Source organism: Neltuma alba, unplaced genomic scaffold (assembly GCF_004799145.2).
Source record: "Neltuma alba isolate B1F8T4 unplaced genomic scaffold, ASM479914v2 tig00010322_pilon, whole genome shotgun sequence".
NCBI classification, from domain to species: Eukaryota; Viridiplantae; Streptophyta; class Magnoliopsida; order Fabales; family Fabaceae; genus Neltuma; species Neltuma alba.
The window spans coordinates 206,751-219,064 of record NW_021635234.1 but is presented as its reverse complement, the minus strand read 5'-3'; the positions used below and the strand labels follow the sequence as shown (position 1 = coordinate 219,064).

Sequence of the window (12,314 nt, the reverse complement as noted above, 5' to 3'; positions counted from 1 at the left end):
CATAGGCATTAAATAATTTTGGATAATTTCTTCTCCTAGTTCACCTTATGTTTGAAAATTTGGGATGTTACAGTGTAATACTATCTCTGGTTCTTAATATAAAAGCTCGTTTAATTTTTATTTTGGTCCTAAATATAATATCTAATCCATTTTGATAGTCCTTTTAATAATGGTCGTTCTAGCCAGTATACTTGATTAGCAAGGATATTTGAAGAAAGACAATATCTATTTATTACAAATAACTAACTTAATTAATTTTCTTAATATACTCAAATTCATTAACTAGCTCTTATATTAAAGATCAGAAGTAGTATTAATTACAGGGTTAGTGTTTGGTATGATTTTTGAGAAAGGTGCAATGAGCTATTTGTTAATAATTATTAAAATTAATGTGTAAGAAAAAGACCATTATATCCTTTAAACGGCACAGTTCTCTGGTATAAAGCAAAAGACTGGCGAACTCAAAACCGTCACTGTTATGTCTCCTTTGCAATGTTCAAATCCAAACCCATGTTTCAACAATCAAGGTTCCATCAAATAATTGCTTACGAAACTGGGATGAAGATTTTTCCGATGATGATGTACTTTTTTCTTTTTTTTTGGTTACAGATCATCACCCTAGTTTTGATCATTTGAATATTAACCCCTATCTATTCCCAGATGTACCTCTCCAGCACAATTAGTTTGCGAAAAACGAGCAAAGAAAGGAGCCCTTTTGAAAAATATCTTGAATCAAAGTCTACTCCTAGTTCCTCAACTCTCCTTCCTTCATTGTCTCTTCTGCCTACCCCACCATTGCCATATTCATCACGCCCAATGCCTCAATCAATGGCTCAACTTTCCTCTCCTCTCAATTTCCTTCCGCCAGTCCCTTCAACCGATGACATCCTCTATGGGACTCGTCTACTTCCGGGTGAATCATCTGACTTGCTCGATTTCAGGGTTGCAAGAGTTTGTGATTACAAGTTACAGGAGATTTGGGTTTTTCTGGGGGTGTGTTAGAGAAAGTACCAAAAAGAAAAAAATTAGAGAATAAATTTAGGTGATATTTGTTTGATGAGGACAAATGTGGTCTTTTCACCTTGGCCATCGAGGACAAAGTTGACATTTTATAAAAGATTGCATATGTACAATGAGCATTAATCATAAAGGTTCTCATAGGAATAGATACTACTAAAAAATATGCAATTTTTTTTTTTAACCAGTGCAATCGTTTTTATCGTCAATAGGTCCAACCAAACATGCTGCTCATGGTTATGCGATAAAGATTATTATTGCACACCCACAGTAGAGTTAAACCAAACGCACCCTTGGTTAAAATTAGAGGATTCCATCTACACTTGAGTTAAAACAAACTTATGGGGAGGTCCTTTCAAATTTTTAGTTATGCACAATTTTTTACGTTTTGGGCTATATGAAAAATCATTCTATTTTATTTATTACCCAATGTGCAAGAGACATGAGCATATTAATCAAAAGATGAAAAGACTATTGGGGCTTTGATATGATAAACTGTTGACTCGTGATTCAGCATGCATTTTCGCCCAATCAAATGATCAAATGACTAATCCAATTTAGAAAACATTGAGCGCGCAATAAAAACATATTTTAACCTTACAAATTTAAGAGAGTTTAATATCAACTTTTTTAAACAAAAAAAAAACTTAAATAGATATATAAACAATTCAAAGTTATATAAAAATTAAAGCTTCTACAAGATTCAAGAAAGTCATATATATATATATATATATATATATAAGTTTCCATTTCCACCTTTGGCTCCAAGATCCTCCATTATTGCTCAAGCCACATTTTCTTCCACCTAAAATGAATTCCTTTCTCTCCCCCACTCCATACATTCCCAACCGCATTCCTGACCCCTTGTACGTTAGAATACTTGACACCACCCTCCGCGACGGTGAGCAATCCGCCGGAGCTTCCCTGAACTCGAAGCAGAAGCTCGAGATAGCACGGCAGCTCGCAAAGCTTGGTGTTGACGTCATCGATGCCGGATTCCCTGCCTCTTCAAAAGATGACTTCCATGCCGTGAAGATCATAGCTCAAGAGGTTGGCAACGCCGTCGCTGACGACGGGTACGTGCCGGCGATATCCGCGGCTTGCAGGTGTACCGAGAATGATATTAGGAGTGCATGGGAGGCTGTGAAGTATGCGAAGAGGCCGAGGATTCAGACGTTCATAGCGACCAGTGGGATTCATATGAAGTATAAGTTGAAAAAGACGAAGGAAGAAGTCATTGAGACTGGCCGGAGAATGGTAGAGTTTGCTCGGAGTTTAGGCTGTGAAGATGTAGGGTTTTGTGCAGAAGATGCTGCCAGGTTTTTTCTTCCTTCTTTTGTTTTCTTGAATTAAGAATCCGTAAAAACTAATCAATGTCAAGAAATAAAATTCATTTTAAAAATTTGTTTTCAATTACTCTGAATAAAATCTGAAGAAAGTTGTTAAATTTGGAATATTTTCGTAAGAGTTAGAACTTGAAAAAGACATTAATTATAGATATTTTCCTATGTATCATAGTTATAAAAAATACAGCTTGCTATAATTGTTTTTGTTAAATAACGATATTATTTTTTGGATAAATATAACGATATTTATTAAACATATGAATATTATAAATTAAAACTTTATTTTCATCGAACTTAATGCAAGGGTAAGTGAGAATCATATTCCTCATTATAATATTCGAAAAGTTGAGTGGTAACAATAAATTAAAATATAATGATAATTTTTTGACTCTTGGCTATTTATTGGGATTTTTCAAATTTAAATTTCTGCAGCAGAAATTTGGCATTAGTCCTGCGAGTCTTTAAAACGTCATTTTCCGTTTGTCTTTTGGTCTTTTTCAAGCTTCGTTTCTTTCCATCATATTTAATCACCAGCGCCTTCAGATCATATATAATTTTTATTAAAAAAAAAGTCATGTATAATAAAGAGGAATTATTATTAGATGTGTGTGTGTATATACTCCTCTTATCACTCATTTCAAATATGTCTTGCCAGAACTCAAAAAAAAAAATCTTAAACCTCATTAATTCTACCTTAAAATTTAACAATTTTATAACGTTATTCCTATTTAATGTCTACACTTTTAAACAAAAAACAATCTATACAATAATAAATGAATAATAGAATAATACATTCATTTTAAAAATTTAATAGAGTGACTCGTAAATAAATAGGACAGAAAACTATATCTCTCCGCCTTATATACACAGGACCAGAAAATTACATGTCTGTGTGTGTGTGTGTGTGTGTAATCTTATTGTTCATTGGTATTAAATTTATGTGAGCAGGTCGAAGAGGGAGTTTCTTTATGAAATATTCGGAGAAGTAATAAAGGCAGGAGCAACGACGGTGATCGTAGCAGACACAGTGGGAATAAGTATGCCAAGTGAATATGGCAAATTAATTGCTGCCATCAAAGCCAATACTCCTGGAATTCAAAATGCCATTATTGCTTCCCATTGCCACAATGATCTTGGCCTCGCCACTGCTAATACCATAGAGGTATATATATGGATACACGTATTCATGTATAAGAAAGCTAAATATAATTAAGTAATAAAGGGGATTCACATTTGGACCTTAGCATGATGTTGACAAATATTTATATAGTAATTAAACGACACGGATTTATATGGCGAGATGCAATATTGATTGTTCATGTGACCGAAAGTTGACAAATGTGAGAAATCATAAATGGCGAAGATCACATCAAGATGAGCATCGAATATGAACTCTTATAAAAAGTACGAGGAGAGAGAAAGAGAGAGGTTGGTTATTACTTAGATAACTAATCAATACATACATTAAAAAAATTAACTAAGTTAGTTATTTATAAAAACAAAAAAATACATGTTGGTTTGTTTTTTGAATACTTTTTTAGCCATTTCAATTTGTAAATAACAATGGTATGCCTTTTATGTGTAGTTTTATTCTTTCCTACCATATATAGTTAGCTCTTGAGATAATAAGTTTAGTTCTTTTATTGATAGAGAGATCAACCAATTCCTTTCCTTTTATATTATAGTAGAATCCATTAATATGATAAATGTTAAGTAATTGGCTTTAAAATTTTCTACCATAATAATCTTTATTGTTTGTGCTTTAATTCTTTATTACCATGGTATGGTCCAACCCTTTTAATAAGTGCAACCAACAGAGATTCTTAAAAAACAAATTATAAATTTAGAGGGCAAAAAGAATTGGAGTCTTATATTTAGATCTAAAATAAACCCCTCCACTACTTCCTCCTACATTAAGACTAGAAGAGTAGTTTAATTTCTTTCTTTGCTTTGTATTAGCTAAAAAAATTACATTTTGACTCCAAAACTCACATTAAGAAAGATGCCAGAATCTAAAGTCATCATGTAGTCATGTGATTAGAAAACTGTTGCCTATTCATATCTTAGGCAACATTTATAGCAAAGTAACTGCTGTGTTATATGGGCAAAGAATGTTGTAGTGAAGGTATGACTCATATCTCTTTCTTTCTCCTCACCGCACAATCTAATTTATTTCAAAGGACGTGAATATATTTACGTCACTTATATATATATATATATATATATATATGTATGTATGTATGTATGTATGTATGTAAGTATGTATATTCTCTCATGGAACAAATTAAAATTTCACTTAATATTATCTAATGCTGGTTGTTTTCAGGGTGCATGTGGTGGCGCAAGGCAATTGGAAGTAACAATTAATGGGATTGGTGAAAGGGCTGGTAATGCATCCTTAGAAGAGGTGAATAAATCTTCATCTTGTTTATTCTATTCCCGCTAGTTCCAAATATAAAAGTTAAATGACTAATTTATAGAGATTAAAATTAAAAAATAGTTTAGATAGTTATTTTTTAAAAAATGGGGTTTAGTTTTCCTTTCATTTTTTTTCATCTTGTATATTCTATTCCTGCTAGTTCCAAATATAAAAGTTAAATGACTAATTTACAGAGATTAAAATTAAAAAATAGTTTAGATAGTTATTTTTTTTAAAAAAAAAAGAGGTTTAGTTTTCCTTTAATTTTAATTATTTATGTTGGAAACTTTCCCTTTAATAGAAAACTCCTTAATATATGTGCAATCAATAAGGAAAGTTTAGAAACAAAAAAGTTGTATGTTTGAAAGACAAAGTAAGTTGAAATTGAAGTTTTATATACTAGCTAGGACAAAATTTAGAATCAGAGGGAGTATGTGATTTGAAATGCTGGACGAATTTTTCTGAATTATTTGAAGATGGATTACATACAACAAAGTTGGAAAAAGTTATTAGGAGTTATTGGGATGGATTCTTCGTCCATTAACTTCATTTTTTCGGATGTCTGCACTAAAAAGTCTTGTATTTTTTTCTTAGTTACATATATAGACGAATTCACATTCACACAACAAGTACTACAATATGAAATTGACTGACATGCTTCAGAAGAGTTCAGATGTAGTTAGATTTCAGTTGAAAGAAAATTAGGGGAGTTTTAAAAATTGAAAAAGAAGAATTGCCGAGTGTATTGTTGAGCTGATGATTTGTTGGAAAAGATTTTAGGCATTTAAATTTATATATTTATGTTATTTTGTTATATCTAATCATTTTTTAAAAAAATTTATATGTTAGAAAATAATTTCATTCTATATATGCTCTTTTTTAATCTAAGACAAATAAATAAAACTTTTGAGTAAATACGTATGTTTATTTTAAATTGTCCAAGTAAAATCTGTGCATTGCACAACTGTATATGGTTGGTAGAAATTTTCTATTTCTCCTCAATCATATTGTATGCTATAGATCAGCATCAGAATAATATCCAAGAATACTTAATAATAGTTTCACTACTTTGTCCCTTTATACTTTTTCTTTAAATAAATCAGAATTGTCCTTTTAGACTTTGATAAAGCACAAAATTCCAATATCTTGTTGAAATTCAATTCCAGGTCAAGAATAAGTAACAAGGGGCACAATTTTGGCCGTTTGACAATAATGAAAGCTCGAGTAAATTAATTGGATCTGTCTTGAATTTAATGACATCAGACAAAATTATTTTTTCATTCTTGAAAACTATACATATTTTTCAAAAAAAAAAATCAATACTTTCCTTTAATTAAGTGCAAATTTGCCCAATTTATTTCTTTTTCTCTTAAGGTTGTAATGATCTTGAAATGTGGAGCGTATCATGTGCTTGGCGGACTCTATTCAAGGATCAATACTCGACAAATATTTACCACAAGCAAAATGGTTTGATATTTAAAAATATAGTATTTTAATTTTATGTTTTTTTCCTTTTAGTGATGTTTATATAATATGCTGTGTTTATTTTCATAATAATTTTCGACAGGTTGAAGAGTATACTGGGTTGCATGTACAGCCAAACAAGGCACTTGTAGGGGCTAATGCGTTTTCTCACGAAAGTGGGATTCACCAGGTTGGTCTAAAATATCTTGCAAGTTGCAACTGACCATTAGGGTTAATTTTAATTACGCGAAGTTAATTTTCGGAAATATTTAATTACGTATAGATAAATTCCATGACATATAATGTCCTGTGAGCTGTGAGATAATAGATTAATTAAAGGGTTTAATTAAAACATCGCTGTTAATGTAGTTTGAAAAAATGATATGTATTGTTTTGCTAATATATGTTGATTTAGATGTAGGATTATTATTTCACCCTAATTTACACATTATGAAGATTTTGAATTAATTATATATTTTCTCTTGCACAATAAAAGGGATTGACAGTAAGATCTTTTTTTTGGTTGAAAAATCATATTATTTTATAAAATTTAAATCTTGCTAATGAAATATGTACACAAAATTTCTATAAATGAGGCTCCCAATAGATTTTATATCCTACATCGATGAACTAAATTAATAGGAATACATCTAGCTTTTTAAATAATACTGAATTGCCAATCACACACAACCCAACTTCATAGACTTTAAATCCCATCCCTTGTCTCTTAATTGAATCAAGCTTAGGGTTAGGGTTTGTCATGGTGTTTGTTTGCTCTTTGCCTCTCTATTACTTTGTCTCTAGTTTTGGTGCGATGGGCTTTGCTGTGTTGTTTGTCGATTTTTGTGCCTTTCCTTTTTTTTTTTTTTTTGTTATTTAGGCTTGACTTTTTTGTGCTTTTATAAACATTTGGTTTTTATAATATATAATATACAAAGCCCTAAAAACATAAGCGGCTTTCATTTCTCATTGCTTTTTTCAAGGGATTCATGACATTGTTTTTAACCCTTCGTTATGGAATATAAAATTCATAACAACTCAGTTATTCATAAGTCATCAATGCGGCATATAATGATAAGTTCCAATGTAAGAAAGAACAACAAATTCACGTTGCTCATGTTAACTGCATTCCTTTCTTGCAAGTTTGTAGCGATTTTTTTGGGGTACTTTTTGACCCCTCATGCAATTAATTTAAACATTAATTGTATGTAGATTATTCTTTCATACAGACGCACGTACCCACTTTATATATAGACATTATGCAATTAATTTACGCACTTCTTTAGTTTGTAGTATAAGTCATTTTCTTCCAACTAATCAGCCTAACTGGTAAACTTAATGATTATAATTTATTCTATTTAATTATTATTTTTCTACCTAAAATAAATAAATTTAGATTATCATATTTATAACCATTATATGTCAGATCTTAGTTTTGTGTTTTTGTAGGATGGAATGCTAAAATATAAAGGTACATATGAAATCATATGTCCCGAGGATGTTGGGTTTGAAAGAGCCGACGAAGATGGAATTGTATTGGGGAAGCTTAGGTGGGCTTTTATAAATTTCAGTTTCCTGCTATCTTCATATCTTACTTGAATAATTCAAAATTAATTTTCTAATTTCTTTTGATTTTTTTTTGAAAAAATAAGTTTGAAATGCCTAGAGTTTATTTATTTTTATACATTTTCTTCTCTCCTGCCATTATATTCTTTTTTAATCATGTTCTATATTTGTTCTATGATAATTTTTTAGGTTTTTTTTCCTGAAAAAAATCTGTCTCAGATTCAATCTACCGTCTGACATTTTAATTTATTTGTATCTTTCAATTTTTTTTGGTCATTATATCAATTTATATGTAATTAGAGAATTTGACATAGTTGATATGAAAAAAACTTGACTTAAATATTCTCCTTAATAAATGGTTAAATTGACAATGTATTTCTTTTTAATCTTGACCTTCCTGCTAACTGAATTTTGCATCTGCCCTTATCATTTTATGAATTTACATTCTTCCAATATATGTGACACATTCCATGACTAGACAGGAGAATATTGAATTAATTGTTTCATGATTTTGTTAATATTTGTTTCATTTCCTTTGTCCAACCTAGACGTTTACCCTAATATGATATATATATATATATATATATATATAAGGTTTCATTTTGTTCTTTAATTTTATAAAAGGGCCTTTTAAATCTTATAATCCTAGTAGTTCCATCAACCAAAAATGCCATCTGAAATTTTAATTGCTGATAAAATATTCACAAATATTCATATATTAAGTTTAGTTTTTAAAATAACAATTATTGATATAAAAATGTATTACTCCTCCGGTCCTAATATAAATTAAACTACAAAATTAGTCTTATATTTAGGATGGGAGGAGTATTTGAAACTAATAGTGTTAGGGTTAAAGGACTGAAAACATACTTTATAAAATTGAGAGATCAAACTTAATTGTTATATAAAGGTAAAAGGCAAAAAGGTGAATTTTTGTTTTTAATTATCTTCTCTTAGCATACACTTACGCTTCTTTTGACGCAGTGGACGTCATGGCTTGAGAAAGCGACTTGAAGAGGTCTGGATGGGTCTATGTAGTTGCATATTTTGTGTGTTTGTGTGCGTGTGTTCTATTATCATAAATATAGTGTCACTAGAGTTTTATTCTCTATTATTTCAGATGGGTTACGAGCTTGAAGATGAGCAAATTGATGCCATGTTTTGGAGTTTTAAAGCATTGGCTGAGCGAAAAAAGGTAAATAATAGCTACTCATGCATCTAAGGGTGCTTTGAATTAAACCTGCGAGTATAAGAATTAATGCAAAAGAAGTTATTGCTTAATTAATTAAGAAGGAACACATTGATTTTCAATGTATGAAACATTTTGTTTAGCAGTCTAATAAGAAGTATAAGCATATTCATTAAATTTACATTGAACCCATTAAAGTTATAATTTTTCCGATAATTCATGACACCACTACAAAAAGAAACTTTTAAACGACAATAATTCACGTTGGTTTTGAAGAAATTAAAAATGCCATAAAAAAGGCAATGGCAATTTTTTATAAATATTTGGTGATAAATTTCACTTTTCACAGCAATTGTTTAGAAAACTGCAATTACAAAGGGATGACATTAGCAAAAGAAACCCTTCAACTTATTAAAATATCTCACAAGACAAGCACTTATATAAATAAACATTAACATACATGAGTGAAACCAACTTTTGCATTCATATTGAACCTTCTCATCATTTCAACCACAGCACTCTGCAATACAAATGCTTATTTCCTACTCTTATTAAGTCATTTTCTAGCTTCTTATGCTTCGAAAACTCCATTTTTTCCATACTTTATTAAGTTCATATAATATACTCAATTAGTTCTGAAATCATACTCAAAAACACTTATATAAGTAACCAACTTTATTTTTTCCCAACAGCCATTTTGTTAAACCTTCAACACTTCAACCTTTTAAGTAGTGGTTGGTTGGAATTTCTGGAGGATATGGCCCTCTCCTACCATGCCCACCTAAAATGGGTTTTTCAATGAAGATAATTAAGAGAGAAAATATTTATTAACTAATTTTCCATTATCATATTATAAAAATCCCAAACTACCCTTAATATTATAAAATATGTCTTATCTCCACTCTCCTATAATAAAATGAATTTTATTATCTGATAAAATCAAATATATAATTATAATATTGGTATATAGGTTCTTAATGAAAAGATATGATCAATAAGTTGCAAGTGTTGACATTCTTAAAATAAGGAATTAATGAATTATATATAATATAACTATTTATTCTAATACTAAATCAACGCAAAAGAATAAAAAGAGAAAACAAGTTAAATATGATAGTGGTAAAATTGTCAGCATATTACTAGTTCCCATTCCCTTCTCCCCTGACCCAAACAAAGGTTCACTAAAATCCATCACCCATCCCACTCCCTCTCTTTCACTCTGAACCAAACACACCAAAGTAACTTCCAAATTATTAAGAAACTCATTCCAAATAATGCTATGAAAATATGGATTATTTACCACCAGTCTAACCTATTCACACCCCTACATCTTAATTTCTCGAAGTCTCATTGCTCGTCACATATTATGTCACCATTTGCATGTGTAACTATGAAATCTAATAAATATTTCCACTGCAACATTAAAGTATGATAAAAAATATGCTCGCAAGGGTCGCATTCCTAGTTGTTTTGTTCTATATGATTATCTTTCGCTATAATTGATAAATAAAGTTAATGCCTCATGTAAGAGAGATAATCTTATATAGGCTGGATGAACTTGTAATTACTTGCAGCAACCCAGTATAGTTTCATACAGTTATGATTATTTACAAATTCTCTTGTCATTTGAGGGGATGGTAAGGCAAGGAGAAGAGGTGAGATGCTAGTATTTTACTACTCTAGTCCTTAAATATAAGATCTAGATTGTACAAATTAGATCAAAAATTAAGGACTAGAGATAGTCTTCAGGTGAGTTTAGGTAAAGTGAGAATGTGTTATGTGCAATTATGGGCCACAAATTAGTGAAACTTGCATTTGAGAAGGCCCCTCTGTCTATTTTCCTACTTACTTCACCTAAAGTCATATTTAGGACTCACACCTCTCTCCCTCTTTTCCTTCCTTACTATGCCAACACAATGTACCTAAAACTTACAATTATTTTCCTTGATAGCTCCTAGCTTATCTATTTATGCATGCTCTCTTTTTCACTTTGTTGAAAAACATTTTTCTTCCAATTATCGCATGATGACCCTAATGTCTTCTGTCCTCAGAGAGTTTCCGATGCTGACCTCAAGGCATTGGTATCGAATGGAGTTTCTCAGACAAAGCATTAGAGAACCATCAAATCAAATATTTATGGCGATTTTGCAATGAATTTGCTTTTGTGTTTGTGTGGGTGCGGCTTGTTGTTTCTACATATTTATGACCTAAAAAGGGATGGTGGTTGTCATTTGAAAAAACACAATTACTATTGTGTTTTTGCATGAGTTATGTCATTACTATATATTGTGATTTATGGTTAAGGACGTAAAGAGTCCAATATTAGAAAAATTTATTTATTTAAACAGTATAGACGTAGAGGAAACATATCAACTACAAGGAAGTTGACGTCACTGATCTAATTTTACGTAAGAGATACAAAATATACTACATGCAAAATTGACATTTGCAACATCTTACTATAAGAAAATTTAGATAAGTTGAATCATAAAAAATCGACAAAATTAAGACGAATTTGATCACAAAAGTACTTATAAACTAACTATTAATGAGATCTTTCACACTAAAAGGGAGATTCAAACCTTTCTTGCGGAGCAAGAGTACATATAACAACCATAAAATGTTATATCTGACTTTTTAAAATAAAGGCTAAATGTGAAAATAAAGATTAGTTATATGTCAAATGAAATAGTATGAGTACAAATGAGATAAGGTATGAGGTTGCATCCAGGTTGACGCAGAAGCGCAACGTTTAAAAGTTTCAAGCCTGGAAGAATATTTTTGAAAAATATGCCTACAGTTTCAAAACAAATCCAAGAAATTCACAAAAAAGTATAGAACTATTCTGGACAGTATTTGAGGCTCAAGTGTGGTACAAATGAGGGAAACATTCCAAGCGAAATTTATTTAATTTTCAGAATTTTGGCTTAATTAAGAGAATTAATCAAAATTAATTATTTGAATTATCAAGAGGCCTCAAATAGTTGGAAATAAATTTGCACGAATCATTTCAAATTAGACTAAATTTGTAAAAAAAAAATTTTTTTATGACCTAGAAATGTGAATTTTGATTTAAATAATATTTTAAGTGATTTTATCTAAATTTCTTGAAAATTAAAAAAAAACGCCAAGTTTTGACTTGTGAAAAATTTGGAAATTACTTTATATTAAATTCATATTTTTGTTGGTCTTGCTTTAATTATATATATGTGCAAGGAAGCCACCAAAATATTATTTTTCTTATGGACGGGGATTTGAAACAATAATTCAATATGGTTAAAACTTGAATAAAGCCATCTAACTTTAATTTCCC

General features: G+C 30.3%; 1 protein-coding gene across 1 annotated transcript; it reads left to right on the top strand.

Annotated features, from left to right (window-relative positions):
- The first annotated feature begins 1,827 nt into the window (after positions 1 to 1,827).
- LOC114755687 (2-isopropylmalate synthase 2, chloroplastic-like) lies at positions 1,828 to 11,115 on the top strand. Its single transcript, XM_028944552.1, has 9 exons — positions 1,828 to 2,336; positions 3,312 to 3,525; positions 4,690 to 4,770; positions 6,157 to 6,249; positions 6,350 to 6,436; positions 7,696 to 7,796; positions 8,797 to 8,830; positions 8,933 to 9,007; positions 11,053 to 11,115. Exons 1-9 carry the CDS (start codon positions 1,828 to 1,830, stop codon positions 11,113 to 11,115), a joined length of 1,257 nt encoding a protein of 418 aa, XP_028800385.1.
- The last annotated feature ends 1,199 nt before the right edge of the window (positions 11,116 to 12,314 follow it).